The 19,375-nt window shown below is 51.6% G+C and overlaps 6 protein-coding genes across 6 annotated transcripts; 3 read left to right on the top strand and 3 right to left on the bottom strand.

Annotated features, from left to right (window-relative positions):
- Positions 1 to 1,267: 1,267 nt before the first annotated feature.
- On the top strand, positions 1,268 to 4,156 carry N7446_000026 (uncharacterized protein; the record flags this gene model as incomplete). Its single annotated transcript, XM_058508793.1, has 12 exons — positions 1,268 to 1,352; positions 1,424 to 1,461; positions 1,532 to 1,604; positions 1,786 to 1,847; positions 1,906 to 1,921; positions 1,988 to 2,212; positions 2,266 to 2,531; positions 2,588 to 2,602; positions 2,669 to 2,866; positions 2,950 to 3,419; positions 3,512 to 3,824; positions 3,896 to 4,156. 12 exons carry the CDS (start codon positions 1,268 to 1,270, stop codon positions 4,154 to 4,156), a joined length of 2,022 nt encoding a protein of 673 aa, XP_058377772.1.
- Positions 4,157 to 5,157: 1,001 nt separating this feature from the next.
- sidE (nonribosomal peptide synthase SidE) lies at positions 5,158 to 12,864 on the bottom strand (the record flags this gene model as incomplete). The annotated part of the gene is made up of 3 exons (XM_058508792.1): positions 5,158 to 6,401; positions 6,466 to 12,534; positions 12,597 to 12,864. 3 exons carry the CDS (start codon positions 12,862 to 12,864, stop codon positions 5,158 to 5,160), a joined length of 7,581 nt encoding a protein of 2,526 aa, XP_058377771.1.
- Positions 12,865 to 13,765: 901 nt separating this feature from the next.
- N7446_000024 (carboxymuconolactone decarboxylase family protein) lies at positions 13,766 to 14,463 on the top strand (the record flags this gene model as incomplete). The annotated part of the gene is made up of 2 exons (XM_058508791.1): positions 13,766 to 13,891; positions 13,960 to 14,463. 2 exons carry the CDS (start codon positions 13,766 to 13,768, stop codon positions 14,461 to 14,463), a joined length of 630 nt encoding a protein of 209 aa, XP_058377770.1.
- Positions 14,464 to 15,407: 944 nt separating this feature from the next.
- N7446_000023 (MDR family NADPH-dependent oxidoreductase) lies at positions 15,408 to 16,478 on the bottom strand (the record flags this gene model as incomplete). The annotated part of the gene is made up of 1 exon (XM_058508790.1): positions 15,408 to 16,478. The coding sequence occupies one exon, from the start codon at positions 16,476 to 16,478 to the stop codon at positions 15,408 to 15,410; it is 1,071 nt and encodes a 356-aa protein (XP_058377769.1).
- Positions 16,479 to 16,722: 244 nt separating this feature from the next.
- N7446_000022 (uncharacterized protein) lies at positions 16,723 to 16,920 on the bottom strand (the record flags this gene model as incomplete). Its single annotated transcript, XM_058508789.1, has 1 exon — positions 16,723 to 16,920. One exon carries the CDS (start codon positions 16,918 to 16,920, stop codon positions 16,723 to 16,725), a length of 198 nt encoding a protein of 65 aa, XP_058377768.1.
- A 164-nt stretch (positions 16,921 to 17,084) lies between these two features.
- Positions 17,085 to 18,889, top strand: N7446_000021 (uncharacterized protein; the record flags this gene model as incomplete). Its single annotated transcript, XM_058508788.1, has 4 exons — positions 17,085 to 17,186; positions 17,242 to 18,073; positions 18,131 to 18,355; positions 18,426 to 18,889. 4 exons carry the CDS (start codon positions 17,085 to 17,087, stop codon positions 18,887 to 18,889), a joined length of 1,623 nt encoding a protein of 540 aa, XP_058377767.1.
- Positions 18,890 to 19,375: the final 486 nt, after the last annotated feature.

Here is a 19,375-nt window from a genome sequence, read left to right as displayed (position 1 = left end):
TGTGTAGAGTACCAGCATAATATCATTCTCTTCTTGGATGATGCGATTAAAGCCCTCTCTTAAGTCCAGCTGTTATAGTCCCTATATTTCTTGACATCGTTCATTTGACCAGAACCCGTTATTACCTTGAGGCTTGGCTCCTGGCACAGCGCTCAGCAACTGCGTAGCTCCGTAGAGATTCGTATCGCTTTACCCGGAGTCGATAAGGTCTTTCACAGTGGTCGGAGAGGTCGGCTTTAACCCGATAATATCCACGTTCGCGGTGGCCTTATCCTTACGCATTGTGCGGACCTTCTCTCTGGTATACATAAGGTCGTCTACCAGTCCCTTAGTTTCGTCATTGGCATTTCGTAAATTCAGGACCACTGCAGAGAAGTCCTAGCGAGATCCTGCTGCAACAACTGAATAAGCAACCTTCAAGCTAGTGATCTACTGTTGGGATTCATATATCTTCCATTGCCCGTCGGCAAGCTCTGTACGGGAATGTTTTAATTCTTTGCGGTACGAGCCTGCTTCATTGTTGATCGTCTGCAACGCCTTTCGTACGTTAAGGACGTGCGTTTGGACTGGACGGAAAGTTCCGCGTACGACTGCAGCACTACGAAGAAGTAATTCGGATTCGATGTCACGACCGGCTGCCTGGTCAACTGGGGTGTCTCCTCCATGTTATATTGTGCAGATTCGTTTTGTTGGGACATTAAGGGATCGCGTGTCTAGCGGAACATGCCAGACCAAGCGGCGAGAAGGCTGAGTGACGCGTTTAGAGCGGCGGTGAGGAGTCGCGTTTCCTCGGTCGTTGCGCCTCGCAGGCATGTTGTCGACAAAACTAACCTGAAGAGGATCAATTAGTAGGATGGGGGCACTTCTCACAAACCTTGACTGAATAAAGGGTAGTTTTGTTTGCGACGAATGAGACGACGCATCGGTTGCTGAGGTTGAGATGGCAGAACCGATGAGGCGGTCAGGAAAGGAGATTGTGATTGGCTGGTTGGGGATTCAGTTGTTAATAGCTCTGCTCCTCTTTTCCTCGCTTTCCCTTCTCTAGTTGAATGTCTTCGTACGAACGGTCTCTTTGAAGGTTTGCCGCTCACATTGTTTTGAAAGTGAAAAGCTCAATGCAGTGGTAAAAGCTAATGAGCGACTTCGGACATTCGGGATTACTAATACCCACCCAACTTGAGACCCCTAGCCTTACTGTCGGATTCTTCGGCAGCTGAAAGACTTCGTTGTAGCTCATAACTCAGCCTCCGAACCAACATAACAACCCATGGAGATCGAAGAAAGAGCCACTGCCCGATCCAAAACTTGCAAGTCCTGTGACCAATGCAGGAACCGAAAGGTTCGGTGCATCAGTATGTGGATCCCCGGGATATCTAGATTGAAGTTATCCTATCATTGAATCTTCTAACTGGTGGTTTATCAGTGGTCCCTGGGGGAGGTTCCAAATGCACACATTGTGCGGTAAGATTGAGACTGACTGTAATAAATTAACACGCTGTTAAGCCGGCTCTTACGTTACTGTGGTCTCTAGAAACGGGGAGAGATTTGCCAGTTCACGAAAATCAAGCGAAGGCTTAAAGCCCATAAACACGCCGATAATACACGTAAGTGAGAATGGCCCCGGCGATGATATGGTTCTGTAACGATCAGGTTGAAGATTTACTGGCGGGGTAAACAGATCAGGCTCCAGAGTGGCAAAATGAAACACCACACCCAGCAGACATGAGCGCTGTTGCCCCAAATGAGCCATCCAATCGTCTACAATCGGTCCCCTTTTTTTCATAGACCACTTACTAGCTGATCATCCCGTGAGCGGGATCCTACGGGATGATTTTGCGGTACTTCGCGTTCGTCCATTCAAGCCCTGATATAGAGGAGTGACTATGATGCTGACGCAAGTTCCAGACAAAGGAACAAGATGGTGGGACAAACTAGTAGGCCTGATCACTACAGGAGAGACTGACCCTTTCTTTCTTTATATATCCAGCCCGCAGTTCAAGTCTCGCTTTCTTTTCCGAGAAAAAGATCAACACCCTGTCAGAGCTCCTCGGAAACGACACTCTACGCCGGCTTGTAGAAGCCATGGAAGCCATCATTAAAACCCGTCTACTAGCTCGGGGAGGCTCATCCTCAAATATGACACCAGTCTCATTCATGAAGCCCTCCAGAATAGAAGAGGTCCCACGAGACGTCGCAGCCTCATATGTCGACGGTACGTTTTCCTTTATACGTTTGCGAACCTTCATACTAATACGTACATTGAAGCTTACTTCCAAAACTTGCACTCTGTGTACCCCTTCCTCGACCAACGAGACTTCAGAAATAGAGCATTGGGGCCGAATATTAGGGAGCTACTAAAGGCCAACCCAGCGTTCTCTGCTCTATATCACACGGTGCTTGCCTTAGGCTGTCAATACCATGAAGGTGGCACTTGGGAGCCAGGAAAGGGGGAAGCCTGGGAGCTCTTCCAGGTCGCCCTCGGTCTAATTGCGGATATTCTATTACCCCGGGAGCATTTAATAGGGCTTCAGGTAAGCTTTTATTGGCTGAAAGGATAGCTCCAACAAAATGCTAACGAGCGAGAAAGGCTCTTGTGGCTATGGTAGGCTTGCTTCTGTCTGCTTGATGAGCTTGTATAACCCAATGAACTGACACAGAGCTTAATCAGTCAATCTTCGCCATGAACACATGCTGCCTCCAAATCGATGAAGTCCTGATCACGGAAGCTGCTCGTATGGCTCAAGGCCTTCGTTATCACAAGTCTATCGGAAACGAAGAAGAGCCATATACGGCAACTTGTCGGCGCACCTTCTGGGTCATTTACTACATGGAAAAGCACATGTGCTTCCATGGTCAAGTCAATTCTGTAAGTTATCATAAGTTTCTTTTCGTCGTTACAGTGAACAGAACTTTTTGAGCAGTTGGAATGAATTATTGATATTTCAATAGATCATCGCAGACTATGACATTGGCTGTCCCATCCCAGATGCCCCAGAAGCCATGTACGGAGACTTCAATTGGTTTCTATCCACCATCTGCTTCAGCCGCATTCTCTCTCAAGCCTATGCTTCTCTGTTCTCCGTAAGCGCCACTATGAACTCCCTGGAATCTTATTACTCTGCCATCGACCAGATCGAGGGCCGCCTTGAGCGCTGGAGAATGGCAATCCCAGAGAATTTCAGGCCGGGTCTACATCCACAATTTGTCACCTTTTCAGACCCTGCCACGAAAATGCCAGCAATGTATACGCATTTCAGATATTACAGTTTGGTGATTGCATTGGCAAGGCTAACATTGTACCTGAGTGCGAATGAATCATCTCCGAGAACAGAAGAGAACAAGCGTGCACTTATGACGGCAGCAAGGATGGTCATCGAGTTGATACAATTTGTGGATACCGCACCACATACACCAATCTTGTAAGATGCTAAGACGCCAGGTTTTTCTTTACCCTACTACTATTTTGCTATGCTTCAAAAAAAGAAAAGCGTACTAACGTTGATGCTATCAGTATCCTCTCTATTATGCCGCTTGTGGCGATCTTTATCCTATTTGACTTCGTGGTACACAATCCGAGACATGCGGAAACAAGGGATAACCTTTCGCTCCTTGAAGTCGCAGCCGGGCACTTCAGCTTACAGGAGTATAAATCAAAGGGAGTAATGCCCTCTTCCCTTGTTGGTGAATTTGCCCACATTGCGCGACAATATGTGCGAGATGTCGAGGTTAAGGCCCAGGCACAATCGTCTATGCCCTCCCGCCAGGCTGAGGGAGCTATAGGGGAGCCTGTAGGGGCAGTTGCGCGAGAAACGGGGAATAATTTGGTATGAGAAATCTGACCAAACATGCAAGAATTGACGGTGGCCATGAACAAGGTAGCTAATCACTGGTTTAGAATGGGCAGCTCGCCCTAGGAAACCGAGAAGGCAACCCGGGCTCCGATTATCTTGGCGAATGGGACGGTCCAAGCGACTTCTTATGCTATCCTATCATACCGGAAAACCTAGGGCAAACTTCAGAAGACAACCCAACTCTCGCTGGATATGATCTCCGTGCTCTTTTTGGCTCTGTCATTCCCGAAGTCTACTTTCCAGATGGAGCAACGGGAGAGGTGGTCGTTGCAGATCCGCTGTTTGGCCCTACTCCCCTTGGTTAAACTAGCAAAAACACTTTGTGCCAAGCCCAGTCTTCCGCGAAGCCCACAGTTGGTCCGGATCTCGGGCCCAGAGCCCAAACCCCGGCCCACGATGGGGCCCCAATGGGGCCCCACGAAAGCCTGTTCTTGCATAAAATCCTGGTCTCTGCCATCATAACGCTGCTAACTAATCAATATAAATTACCGTTTTCTACTACTGTCTGGGTTAGTATATCAAACATTGCCATAGTATGGTGACCTTGCAGAAATATATGTCTTACACTTACCTTAGAAAGTGAGGGCTGGAACATAGTTATACGTATGTAAGCATCTTCAATATAAGTCAGAGAATAAGGCATCTAGTAGTATGCAGCACTTATTTCGCTAACGATATAAACAGGCTAAATGATCCTAGCCAGCTAATTAGAGCACTCTAGAAATGGCAAGTCTTAAGTAGTAAGAGTCTATTCGTCTGGAGACATTTAACTAGCGAGGAAAGAAGAAGAGACAGAGAGACGAAAAGACTCCCGTATACATAATTTAGGTCGAAGTAGGCCTCGCTTTGGGTCGGGTTCATATCTAAGACCTAAACTTATACTGTAAACACGTAGATTCATGTACTTCAGTGACCTAGAAAAGCTAATGTGAAGAAATTGAAACATACTAGTATTGTTGGCTTTATTCGATCATCATAAAGGGTCCTAAGTAAAGGTGGCTAACCTTTGCCTCAAGAGGTTCAAAGTCATACAAAATAGCAGGGCTCCACACCAGATTTGTACGGTTTCATTACTTTTACTCGGAGAGGTTTCGACAAAGCCAATTTTTATTCAACGTATGGAGTATATACTTTCACATAAGAGCCATAACAGACAGGAAACAAATATAACAAAGAAAGCAACAAAGGAAACATCGACAGCAATACTGCAGAATGAAAGTGAAGAAGGGTAGCAAGAGAGAAAGTAAGATCTATGTATATACTTACTATTTGGAACAGCAAGTAAGGAAGGGTCATGAATGACGAGTCAATGGAGGAACTGCTGCAGGGATACGTTTTGCCCGCTGAGATCCGCAATCTGGTCCACCAGGGCTGCAATCTCAGAAGCGATCCGGTGTGCACCCTCCTCGTTGAAGACATCCGTGTCATACATGACAGTGAGTCGGTTCCGGTTGTTAAGTGACTTGGCGACCTCCACCACCAGAGCGTACGGCTGGTACATGCGGACCTTCGATTTTGCCATGACCAGCCACCTATCGGACTCGGATTCCTCACTGTTTGCAGCAGGTTCAAATGGTTGGTAGAGAAAAAGGCAACGATTGCTTGCGGTAGTCCGCGACAGACCACTTGCATTGAAGATTTCATGCAGGCCGACATCACCATGCTCGGTAATTCCCCAGAAGATGTCCTGAACGGTCTCTAGGTAGTCGCCGAGGGCGCTCTGAGGATCGATTTGCGCACGGACCGGGAGGAAGTTGGCCAAGGTACCATTGATGGTCTGGGGGTCGACATCGACCATGTCCACGTTGCGACCGCTAAGAAGATAATCAAAGCTGACGTCGTTCTGGCCGCTTGCGCGGCAAAGCCAGAGTTGATAGGCGGCTTGAAAGAGAATCGGGACGGTTACTCCCTGTACGCGAGCTACAGGTTCCAGGTTCCGGGGGATAATCTCCCGAATGGCAGCGGTGATCTTCGGGCTCTCTGCCTGGGGCCAGATGTAATGCTTGTCTTTCATTGTCTCGGCCCAGAAGCGTAGCGATTCGTTCTTGTCTGAGTGGAATATGAAATTGGCAAAGTCCTTGAACTCGCCATGGCTGGGGATTGGCATGCCTCGACGGATAGCGGTAAAGTGGTCATCAAATATGCGAAGCAAGGTTCCATCGTATGCAGCATGGTTCATTTTGATGGCCACATCCCAGCTATTGTCAGAGTGCAGAAGGATGGCGTATTTGACGAAAGGCTTTCCAAATTGGAAGCGGTCATTCCAGAACTCCTCGATGAACTCCGACTGTTTCTCCTCGCTGTCGCAGGGAATGATGGGTACGTCCAATCCCGCGTGCTTCATGACCACACCCACCCACTGGGCCTGCGAGGTACGAAGCCAAGTGGTGCGCAGGATGTCATTGATCTCCGTCAGACGACTAGTGTTGTGGATCCAGTCCTGGTAACTGGCGGATTCGGGCATTTTCCGAACGGCCATGAGCACCCACATCTGTTCGGGGCGGTCACCCTCTTCGAGGAACTGGGCTTGTCCTGGGGGAGATGGATAAACTTGGAATAGTTAGCCGCAATCATCTTCGTATGAGATCTCAAAACACAGCAGGCCGTTGCTTACTATACTCAACATTACCACCGATGGTCAAATCCTGCTCGTAAATGGCATCTAGCACACTTGCTGGGGCTTTGTAGCTCGGCTTCAGTACTTGAGCAACTCTTGTGTCAAGGCGCATCATTGGTGTGAGATTCTCCAAGATCGGATTCTTCAGTATATCCTTAACACTGAGGAGGTATCCAGCACTGCGAGCAACACTAGCCAGGCTAATGGCTGCAATGGAGTCGCCACCCAGAGCCAGGAAGTCGGCCTTCTTTCCAATGCCAGATGGGGGGAGACCAAGAATCTTAGACCACATGTCTTGCAGTTTAGACTCTTCCTCGGTTTCCACGGGAACAACCTTATGTTGAATTCTGTCACCCTCGAAGGAATACTGGCTGATGGTGAGAGCGTCCAGCTGCTCAACCCACTTGGCGAGAAGCTTCCGATCGGTCTTGCGAGAGGGCATCTTGGGGAAGTCTCCAATGGGGAGAATATATTTGGGAACCATGTAATGGGCCAGGGTATTGAGCCCCGCTCGCAGGTCTTGAACATGAGCTTGGTGGTCACCTGCTTCCTGGATCTCACAGGAACCAGCGGTAAAGATGCAGAAGGCAACGAGTTGCTTCTTGCCATTGTGGTTGACTGCCAGGACGGCCGCTCCTTGAACCAGTCCGGTCTTCAGGATCGCCTGTTCGATTTCCGTCAACTCTATGCGATGGCCATGGATCTTGACCTGGTTATCCTTTCTGCCCAAACATTCCAGCTCCCCACCAGGGAGCCATCGCGCCAGATCTCCGGTCCGGTACATGCGATCGGTGCCCAATGTATTCTCCATGAACGCAGCCTTGGTAAGATCCTCGCGGTTGACATACCCGTCGGTTACCTGGGGCCCAGCCACACAAAGCTCACCAACCGAACCATAGGGTACCATCGTAGTACCATCAGGGTGCAGAATGAAGGCCATCACTGTTGGGAATGGTGCGCCGATGTTGCTCGGACGACCGCTAGGGTCAACCTCTTTCGTTGTGATTACCATGGAAGTCTCCGTAGGGCCATAGACGTTGAGGATGCGATGGCCTGGACTCCAGCGTGCAATGACATCTGATGTAAGAGGCTCTCCACCCACGATCAATGTTTCGAAAGAGGGCACCTCGCTAGGATCAAGCAGCTTTGCGACCGTTGGAGTGAGGATCGCCTGTCTGGCTGACATTGCGTTGATGACTCCTGGCAGGTCCGACTGCATCTTATCGGGAGGCGCCATGCACAGAGTTCCACCGGTGCTGAGAGTGTTGAAGATATCCTGCACCGAGGCATCGAAAACGTAGTTGGCAAACTGGACCGCTCTCCACTCGCCGGAATACCTGCTTTCAGCAACCGCCATGCTGATGACAGCCGCCGCTGCAGCACGGTGGGGCACCTGTACACCCTTTGGCATGCCCGTGCTGCCGGACGTGTAGATGATATAGGCGGTATTGTCAGGAACGGTGTGAACCGTAGTAGGGAAGGCAGGGAACTGATCGATCTCTGGCGTGTCGATCCGAACGATGTCCAGATGAGGGATAAAAGAGAACATATCGGCATAATCGGCTTCGGTCAATATCGTTCGTGCCTTAACATCATCTATGATGAATGTGTTGCGGTCGACCGGATTATCCGGGCTCAGAGGCACATATGCAGCCCCAGCTTTCATGACACCGAGTATCGCGACGATGGTATCAATAGACTTCTCCAACATGAGGGGGATGGCGTCTCCAACGCACACTCCCTTTTTGATCAGGTAATGAGCAACGCGATTGGCGCGGGCATTCAACTCCGCATATGATAGCTGAGTCGTTCCATCCCAGTCGATGGCGTGAGTGTCAGGAAATCCTCGGGCGTGATCCTCAAAGCTCGCATGCAGAAGCGAAGGACGGGGTACATGGAGACTCTTTCTGTTTGAAATTTCATTGTACAGGAATTCGGTCTCTGCCTCCCCAATGATGTCCAGGGTTGAGAGACGTTGCGTTGGGGTCTGCATGAATGCCCGGAGCACCTTTTCGTAGGACTCGAGGAGAAACTTGACACGGCGAGGCTCCATCTTTGATGAGAGCTTCATAACCAGTGTCTCATCATCATTCTCAACTTCCAAAGTTGTGAATTCAGATTCCCAGGTGGACCGATCCCCGTAACGCTGGAAGATCTGGTTGACTTGCTCCCCATCATGGTCTTTCACCAGAATGTTCACCATTGTATCAAGGCCACTCGCTGGAAGGTTTCCCACAGCAAGGGCATTGCGCATGCCATGCTGTGAGTGCTTCAATATTTTAAACAGATTGGCCTGTACAGTCTGGGCTAGCTGTAAGAGAGTTGTCTCGGGTGCCACATTCACTTTCTGGGGCACTGTAGTCAGAGTAGGACCATCAAGACGGTCAACATCAAGCACGGGAACATCCCGACCGGAGAGAGTGGTTGCAAATATCACATCGGCATGGCGAGTGTGGTTCGAGAGAACAATGGCCCACGCTCCATACAGGACGGCGCCTAGTGAGAGCCCGTGGAGTTGAAGCGACCGGCGAAGAGGACCCTCGGGAAGCTTGCGTTGGGCAACGGTTGTTTGGGTTACGGGAACCGTGTTGATAACGCTTGGTTCCGTGTTGGTAAGATACGTTCTCCAGAAGCGGTCATGCTCCATTGCCGATGTAGTCGCGTTATGCTTCACGAACTGTTTGAACTGCGGCCGTGGGCGGAGTTGAAGACCCAGGTAGACATCTGCGACATCCTGGTACACGAAGCGATGCGACCAGTAATCAAACAGGGAGTGATGCATAGTGACAACAAGAACTTGTCCAGAGACGATAGCCACTCGGAACAACGGACCAGAAAGGGAGAACGGTAGCTGCTTATCTTGCGCAAGGTATTCCCCAAGGTCTTCCGTGGACTCCACCCAAGGCAAAGCGATATCGTTTCGGACCACCTGGAGCAGGCTGCGGCCCTGGGCCTTGAACGATGTGCGGAGGATGTCGCTCGACTCGAGAACGGTATTGAAGCTGTCTCGCAGCTTGCGGATATCAAGACGGCCAACATCCCACGTCCTCTGGTAGGTATACATTCCCTGGTCCTCGCCCAGAGTAGCGAGCAGGCTCTCTTGCAACGGAGTGGCTGGATAGGCATCGCTGATGTGAGGGTCGGCATTGAGTTCCTGCTGCGCTTCGTGGTCTTGAACGAGAGCAAATGGCTGCAAGTCATCACTGCTATCTTCCACGACTGTCACGTAAGATACTGTCTCCTTCAAGGTGGCGTTGCCGAGTACATCCCCAAGATCAATGGCAATCCCGCGTTTCCGCAACTCTGAAGTGACTTTAATGCCTTCAATGGAAGTCCCTCCCAGCGAGAGGAAGGCGGTGTCACGATTGATAGACTGTTGCGGCAAACCAAGCACGTCGGCCCAAACACTAGCGATCTGCTGTTCAATTGGGTCGGTGATAGCCTCTACAGCGGCATCTGAAGCTGCCGCTTCAACCAGACCTTCCCAGCCTTTCGCAAGTGCTTCGCGCTCAATGGCTCGAACATCAACTTTTCCGTTTCCATTGGCAGGAAGTTTCGACATTTGCATCCACAGTGAAGGGACCATATACGCCGGCAGCTTTTGCTTACTGTGGTCACGGATCGAGGAAACCATTCTACTCCACTGATGTTCGGAAGCCAGGACGATCGCTGCCACCAATACGAGTCGTTCTCGCATCTCAATGGCAACTGTTGCACAACTTTGGACAGCTTCATGTTGGGATAGAACCCGGTTCACCTCCGCCGGATTGACCTTTTGTCCGTTGAGCTTGACTTGGAAGTCCATGCGGCCCAGGATCTCAATAGAGGTGTCTGCATGGATCCTCGCGACATCCCCCGTCCTGTACATGCGTCCCATGCCGAAGGGGTTTTCCACGAAGACCGATGCAGTAGCTTTCTTTATATCGGTGCTCGAGGTGAGGTAGCCCAATGCTAACTGCGGTCCCGCCAGGCACAGTTCACCTGCGACGCCCATCGGGGTCAGCTCGGTCGTGCCGGGTTTCAAAACATACGCTTGCGTAGTGTCTGTGGGGCGTCCGACGATGCCGGGGTTGCTGCTGCGCGAGAGACGCTTTCCGAAGTTCAGTTGGGCACATTCACTCAGGCCGAACGTGTTCCGCAGGTCGACGTGATCTGCCCAGGTGGTAACGAGCTCGCGGGAAATGCTCTCACCCACTAGCGTGACTTGTTTCAAATCGGGTACATCGTTGGGCTCCATGAGAGATAGTGCCGACGGCGTGATCCCGAGGGCATCCACCTGCATGGTGCGGATGGTGTCAGCCAGGCGCGTCGTCAGCCTTTGCTTGGTGGCTAAGAGGAGAGTACCTCCATGGGTCAGAGTCGAGAGCATCGTCCGCTGTGCGGCAGAGAAGGTTGGATTATAGAACAGCAACCAGCGCTGTTTGCCATTCAGGCTATGGTACGCCATTCCATTCGTGGCCGCCCCATGAGTGACAACCGCACCCTTCGGCATACCAGTCGAGCCGGAAGTGAACACCACGTAGCATGGGTCCTCACTGCTGATTTCGATGTCCAGGTTCGCAGAAGACTCTTCGTTGTCTGTGGCAACCATATAGTCTTCTATTGCGAGAGCACTGGGATACGAAGATGCATAACGACGGCTCGTCAGGACCATAGTCGCGGAGCAAGTTTCGATAATTCGACTGTTCCTTTCAAGTGGTCCCTCTGGATCGAGGACCGTGTATGCTCCACCCGACTTCAGAATGGCAAGTACACTGATAATGAGATCAGCCGAGCGGTCCAGACAGACTGGGACGACCTTGCCCGTGAGTGGAGGTAGCGCGCGTGCCATCCGATTCGCACGAGCGTTGAGCTCTGCATAGCTGAGTGGGGCGTCCTCCTCAAACTCCACCGCAGCGGCTTGCGGGCTGTGCATGACCTGTTCCTCAAAAAGACGGGTAATGGTCGATATTTGGTGCTGACGAGCTAAAGCCTTGGCCGTGTGCACCTGAGCCAGCTTTTCTTCCCGCGAGCCCAGTTCGATCTCCTCAAGACGAGCGTGAGGAAGGTAGAATTTATTGAGCGCACTGTACAGGGCATGCGAGAAATGTTCGAGGAGCAGCTGGGCATCTGCAGTCGCCGTGAGGGGCGAGTGGCACAGTGTCAAAGTGATTACACCGGTCCCATTGATGAACATTGCCAGAGGGAACGGCGCCAACTGCCCGGCCAGCGTCGGCCCATTCGGATCCGGAGAGTATCTTAGGACCGACTCAAGGGGCTTTGAGAGTTCCTGGGATAAAGCGTTGTATCCCAGGTAGGCATGCGGGGATGCGGACTGATGGAAGGTGGTGAGGCGGTTGGAAAGGCCGACAAACGTCTCGTCGCTGGACACCGACAATCGGACGGGATATGTGTGGTCGAGGTATCCCACGCACGAGGCGGCATCTGGGAAGCTCGCATCACGCTCTACGGCCGCGAAGAGAACATCGCTGGCACCGGAATGGCAGTGCAAGACATAGGCCCAGAGGGTTTCAAAGATGAGTTTGCGTGGCAGGCCCGAGGCATGCTCAATCTGAGATAACCCCGGGTGGGAATTGTCATCGAGATGGAGGCGAAGAGCCTGGCGGTCTTGAGACACATTCACATCCGATAGCCCTGTCTCCCAGGGGAGAGCGACGGGTGGCACGGCACCACTGAGCTGAGCCTTCCAGAACGCAATGCTGCTGGTCGTGTCTTTTGTCTCTCTGAGGAAACGTTGGTACGTCGCCAGTGGAGTGTGTTCCGGCAAGGGTAAACCACAATACAACAGGACGAAGTTGCGCTTGATAATCTCGAGGGAGGTACCGTCGACGGCTGCCCGCCTTGCACGGAGTGTCAAGCGATAGCTGCCGGTGCTGGGGTCGCGACAGACAATCAACTGTGCCAGATCATCCTCCGCCGGAACATCCGCCAACGATGAGTTGGAGGAAGAGGCATTGCTTCCAACGGGTTTTGTATCCCACTGGATATCTGGAGTGCGATACACCACCCGCTGATACGTCTGCCCCGACCGGGGATCCAAACGGAAGACTGTACGAAGGCCACAGTCTGTGTTTATGTGTTAGGCATGCTGGGAATTCGGGCTCAAGCCAAGAAAAATGGAAACTCACGGTGGGAGCAGATCTGGGTCCAGCTCGACTGAATTCGATTCACATCGGGCGCGGACTGCCGTGGCAAGATCAGACTGATCTTGCACCAGGGCATATCGTCCGATTCCAGGATTTGGCATTGCGCCGGAGTCGCCGGCCATTCCACTTCCAGGTCATGACCATGGAGCAGGCTCTCAATATCGCCCAAGTGTTGGTCGTACAGAACTTCCGCATGGCTGAAAGGATCGGCGGACAAGAAGTCCATGGTGTTCAGCTGGATGAGGCTCATAATGACGCTATTGATAGTGACTTTTGTCTTGGTGTGTGAAAGTAAAAATCGCGATGGTGTTTCTCAAATGATGAATGCTTTTGCTGATTTCTGTTTCAAGTGTTGATGGGTTGACGGCTGGGTGCCTCCATGCCCGTTCTTATAGCCTTTCTTGATCATGGCTAAAGCCATCCTGAACATCGCCTTCCCCGTAACCAAGAATGTCTCCGTGCCATGCTGTGCGCTATGTCCCCATTCCCCTCCGTAGCAGCCGTTCGACTTCAGCGATGCAAGCTTCCGTGGTGATGTCGCAGGTTCCCGCCCCGGGATCAACGGACTGAGTTGGGTCGAGTTAGTATGCACGATCCGGAACCTGTCTCTTGCGCCATATCGGCCAGGCATGTACAGGGGGCGGAAAGGACTAACAAACGGTATGGTAGCATCCAATCTAGTTGCCGTCCGTGTGTTGGGCCCACCGTGGGAGCACGGCCGCGTGCTTCGACATCTCGGAGAATTTCACGAGATGATTGGGTCTGTGCAAACACACGATGGCGCTCTCCGGATCGACAACGCCAAGTGCCAAGGATTTAGTGAGAGGAGGAGAAAGAGAGGAGAGGGAGAGCGCAGAGCGGAAACACTGCGGGGCGACTGACCCGGAAAGCCCTAACTGCCGACTACCAACGGAAGGAATCACCGGAAATGATTGTTTCTGTTCGCTGGCTCATTATTGACCTCCCGTGTCCATCAGGTTCATAACTACAAATCCTACGTTATAAAAGCCACCGACGAACCCATCAAAAACTCCAGCTCAGCAGCAATCATCAGCCCCGATCACCACCAACACATTGAAAACCGACCAAAACACACACTCCCGCCTTCCTTCTTCATAATAAATTTCATCGACTTCGACTCTTCTGTCATCATGACTTCCTGGGACAACCGCGACATGACCAACAACCACCTCCTGCCGTACGTGGACTCCACAACGGCTCCGGAGGAGGTCAGCGCGGCCCTGAAAACACTTCCCTTCGAGCGCAACATCTTTAAGGTATATTCTCATATCCTCTCCATGGTCTTCTATGATGGGAGAGCGATATACTAACAATCTATCCCCAGCTGGTCGCCAATGCGCCCACCTTTTTCCCAACCTTCATGAAACTGCTGACCTGTGCCTGGTCGCCCGAGCGCAGCTTGCGCTCGAAGGACTGGCAACTGGTTGTCTTGCGCACCGCGTCCCTGCTGGATGCTCCGTACGAGTGGGATGTCAATGAGCCCGTGGCCCGGGTCTTCGGGTACACCGACGCGCAACTGGCGGGCCTCCGCTCGGGGGACTTGAGCTCGACGGAGCTCTTCTCTGATCGCCAAAGACTGATCAGCGCGGTTGTTGAAGACCTTTGTCTGCGCGATCGTGTCAACAAGGACACGGTGCTCAAGGCTAAACAGGTCCTTGGAGATGAGGCTTTGATGGATCTCTTCTACACTCAGTCGATCTACGCGTTTCTCGCCCGCACCATGAATAGCTGCTTGATTGACTTCGATGCGCCAATTCCGGGATTGGAGGACACGCTCCGGAAGTACAACGCAACCACCATCGAACAGGAAAGCGCTTATACGGATTAGAGCCGTGGGGTTGACAACTGGGGGTCATGCCCTTGAAATGTATATAGATTGACTACCTTTCCAAGTATTTCATATATTATTCCACTAGTGCATATTCACATGAGTAAAGCCGTGCCCAGTATGTTGTGGGCCGATTGCGATCGCAAGTTGGCACTTTTGGACCAAACCTTCCAAGCGTCTCAAAATATAGTCATCCACCGAAGTAATACACACAAGATACGACTTTTTTCCCTTTTCCTATTCATGACGATCTACATATAGAAACTGTTCTATCTCGCATTTGCGAGTTCTCCGTGTCGCAGGTTCAAGAAATGACCGCGAACCGGCATCAGAAAAATTCGAGACAATTGTAGTTATAGGTTCAGAAAGACTCGGATGTTTGTAGCACTGCTGAGATCCCTTTTATGCTCATTCTATGTCACCTGGACCGACATTATCACATGTTTCTTGTATGTGCCTCATCATGGGAACAGATGTATATATCGCCAGCCCCATTGATGTACTCTTTATAGATTGCAGCCAACATGGACAACAAGATCCCAGATAGTGACTTGACTCCAATATATGTCAAGAGACCTGCTACTACGTAGGACTATAAACACAATCGTGACGATTCTTGAGTGTTATTCAAGGCAAATCTTGCGATTATTCGGGTTTGCGTTTTTTAACATCGTTAACTTGGCAATGTCGGGGGCTATTAAGAACATGAAAAGATCCAGTATCACGATAGGTGTGTTCTTCGCGTGACCTTTCGTCCCTACAGAAATTCGCAGGTGTGCACTAAGTTACTATACTCCTGTTGCGAAGAGTGTTCCTATATACATTCTATGCTCTAGTCTACAAAAATCGACTACATCGGCAGGTACAATTGATAGGCTGAAGGAACCCATGATAGGCTTGTCATATGCGCGTAAGAATACAGAGCAGAGACAACAGAGAGAAACTCAGAACTGCACGACGTGCTTGGTGCACCCGACGGTCGGTCCTACTTTCCCACCGGCTCTAGCCAACACCGACTGGACCTTCTTCTCGAGGTTTCCACCATCTCTGTCCTCTTCCCAGTCTACACGGTTGACCGGTGGCGCAGTGATCTTCCCTTCTTCGAAGAGCTCGGTGAACCACGAAAGGAGGTCAATCTGTGCGTCCTCCGTGTATCGACTCAGCGCCTGGGACAGTCGGAAGTTCCTGAAAGTGATTTGTTTCCAGAAGATTAGTTCCTGGCTCAGGACTAATTGGCCGCCCGCACCTCCCAGCGACCCGTAATTGATGTAGGTAGCCCCAGGAGCGAGCATGGCGGCGAGTCGTTGACCAGATTGTCCGAAGACCGCGTCCAGTGCGAGAGTGACACGCTTCCCGGCCGCAATCGCGGCCGGGCCTTCTTTGGCAAGTTGAGACTCGGTGACAACCACACGAGCGCCTTGATCGAGAAGTGACTGTCGTGTAGCCTCGACATCATCCCGGTCTCGAATCACACAGATACTTGGACAGCCCTTGAGCAGGGCAAACTGCACCACCATCCGCGCAATCCATCCCGTCGCGGCATTCAGAACGACCCACTCTCCCGGACACAGGGAGGGACAGCTCTCTAACAGAAGATAAGCCGTCGAGCAACCTGTCTTCAGCAGACTGGCGGTTGTCGGTTCCAAACTCTTCGACACTTTCAGCACGGCTGCCGCCGGAACCACGGCTTCCGTGCGCCAGGTCCCCAAGCCGTGGGCACGGGGGATAACGTGGTCCCCGGGCTTCAACGCATCAACATCCGTGCCGACGCGCTCGACACGAGCCACCCCATCGTATCCCGGGATGGGTTCGTCGTTATAGCGATGGTGTGGCTGGACGGGATACCGGCCGGCAATCACCAGCAGATCCTGGGGATTCACGGGAGCAGCCAGGAACTTCAGCAGAACCGAATTCGCGGGAATCGGAGCGTCGCCTACAGCATCGTGACGGTAAATGCGGATGACACTGGCGGGTTCTGTCGACTGGCGCTGGAACGTCACCGTTTGGGCGGACATGATATCAGGGCAAGATTTGGGCAGGAATTCAGCCGGAGAAATTAAAGCGGTTGAGAGGTGCAAAATCCCATCATTTGAACAAGTCCAGCCGTTATTCTTATAATAACATAACTAACCATCACGACCGTGTCTCCTGATAGGGGAATATACCATTGATGATGCTTTTCGAGGCTGGATTTCAAAGCATTTCCGGGACCCATAGGGTATCCGGGCGAATAGTAGCTTCGACTGTCTTGACTCCACACTATTTCCGTCGGAGATCCTCAAGCTTGGCGCAGAGGCATTCCGAGAAGGGCCCAACAGCTGAGGAAATTCCCTGGCCTAGTCGAGTTTCCGGGTCCGTTTCGGTCATGGGCACCGACGCGGCCAGCGCAATCAACTCCGTCTCGGCAACGTGCCTGCTGGACAAGAGCATCGGAAAGACAAATCGACCGGGCACCATGACGATAAATAGTTACTGGTGTCCCTGGCAATTGGAGTTATAATGACACTCACCTCAGCCACAATCATCAGTACAAACGGCAAAAGCCAATCCCAAACAAAAACTCCCAGTCTCAGCTTCACATTTGAACCAGCCAACATTTCGTCAATACTTGCACCGCGACAATGAAAACTCCAAGTGATTCTCTGCGCTCCTCTCCCTCTGAGCCGCCCTCAGAGGCTACAATTGAGAAGCCACAATCCCCAAGAGACGTGCACGGCGTTAGAGTAAGACATCGAACCATCCATGCTTATTGATCCCTCGCTAACCCAATATTCACAGTGGGCCCTAGTAGTCACTGCATTGCTTTCGTCCTTGTTCTTGTATGCGCTCGACAATACTGTGGTGGCCAATGTTCAGCCGAAAGTCGTCGAAACCTTTGGTCATGTTAGTCTGGTTCCTTGGCTGGGTGTCTCCTTTGCTCTGGCGTCAGCGGCTACGACCTTGATCTGGTCCAAGGCGTATGGCACCTTCTCCGCAAAGAAGCTTTACATCGGAAGCACGGTCGTGTTCATGGGCGCGTCGGCTCTCTGCGGAGGCGCTCCAGACATCAACAGCTTCATCGTCGGTCGTGCCATCGCGGGTGCCGGTGGTTGTGGAATGTACATGGGTCTGTTGACATTGATGTCAGTGACCACAGACAACATTGAACGTCCGAAGTATCTCAGCCTGACTGGGTTCATTTGGGGTATCGGCACCGTGCTGGGTCCAGTGGTTGGTGGTGCCCTCGGCGACAGCAAGGCGACCTGGCGTTGGGCATTCTACCTGAACCTTCTGGTCGGAGCGGTCGTGGCTCCGATCTACATCCTCCTCTTGCCCGACTTCAGGCCCCAGAAGGATGTCCCCATCCTCAAGCGGTTTGGCCAGATCGACTACATTGGAGCACTGCTGTCTATTGGTACCCTTTTATGCGCGATTATGGCCATGAACTTCGGCGGCGTTCTGTGGACCTGGAGCAGTTCGAACAGCATTGGTCTGTTTGTGGGCGCCGGCGTCCTGTTGGTCCTGTTTGTGGTGCAACAAACTTTCAACCTGGGAACCAGCTTCCAGAACCGCATGTTCCCCATGCATTTCTGGAAGAGCCGTACCTTGATCGTTCTCTTCCTCACTATGAGTGAGTACTCCTAACATTTACTACACAAGCATGGCGTAAATGTCTAACTACGTACAGTGTTGGCGACGTTTGGCAGCTTCATCGGCATCTACTACTTGCCCATCTACTACCAATTCACCCGCGGAAGCACAGCCGTTGAGACCTCCGTCCATCTCCTGCCCTTCATTCTGCTCTTGGTGGCCTTCAACCTGATCAACGGTCAATTTATGGGCAAGACTGGCTACTACTACCCCTGGTACATTTTCGGCGCTGCTCTCGAGTTAATCGGCGGTGTCCTCCTCTGTAAGTCCCCCGTCGCATGTACTCCTCATATACCACGAAACACGTTCTAACAAGCCTCGCTACAAAACAGACACCGTGGACGAACACACATCCGACGCCAAAATCTACGGCTACACCATTATCCTGGGCACCGGCGTGGGCTGTTTCTGCCAGGCCGGCTTCGCGATCGCACAGATGAAGGTCAAGCCGGAGGAGATCCCCTTCTGCGTGGGCTTCATGACCGTCGGACAGATGATGGGGATCGTCTTCGGCACGGGTATATCCGGCGCCCTGTTTGTGAACTTCGCGCAACAGGCCCTGAAGCAGGTGTTCCCTCTGGCTAGCGAGGACGAGATCTCCAATGCAATCTCGGGTGTGGGGAGCCAGCTCCTCCGCTCTGCGAGTTCCGAGGAATATGCAGCCGCAATTCGTGGTATCACCGGGGCGATCCAGTTGGCCTACGTGCCCATTATCGCTGCGGGAGCCATTTGCTTGGTCTGCAGCTTGTTGATGAAGCATGAGAAGGTATTTGTTACTGGGAGCTTCGCTGGTTAAATTCGTGGCTGCAGGCGTGGATTCAGATTTTGAACATTGGATGACACTACCTCATGAGAGGGGCAATGGTTGGCGGAAGTGGAGTGCCGAAAGTTGATACTGCATACGAATTTATATAGAGATGTACCTGGGAAGTTAGGCTGATTACACACCTACACAAAAACCAGGCAGGCTCTTCACCAGAGGGAAAATGATGAAACTTAGATTTTACTGGACTTTACAATACTCAGTAAGACAATCAATAATTGGAACAAGTATTACTGGTGTTCAACCAAGCGACTAATGAATTCAAGGCTGCTCACCTGCCGAAGAATTTAACCTAGTATATTGGACGTCTTTTGTGCAGCGGCCTCGCTGTTATATAACTTACATAAGTCATTTTTTGAGTATAGCAAGTTGTGGACTTCTTTTTTGTGTACATTTAATGAGTAGCAGAAACTACAATGGATTCATCGTCAACTCCTCTACCTATGAAGCAGGAAGGAA

This window comes from Penicillium canescens, assembly GCF_028828765.1.
Source record: "Penicillium canescens strain IBT 15451 chromosome Unknown utg000001l_segment0_segment0, whole genome shotgun sequence".
Classification (NCBI taxonomy): Eukaryota; Fungi; Ascomycota; class Eurotiomycetes; order Eurotiales; family Aspergillaceae; genus Penicillium; species Penicillium canescens.
This window is presented reverse-complemented; position numbering and strand designations above follow the sequence as displayed.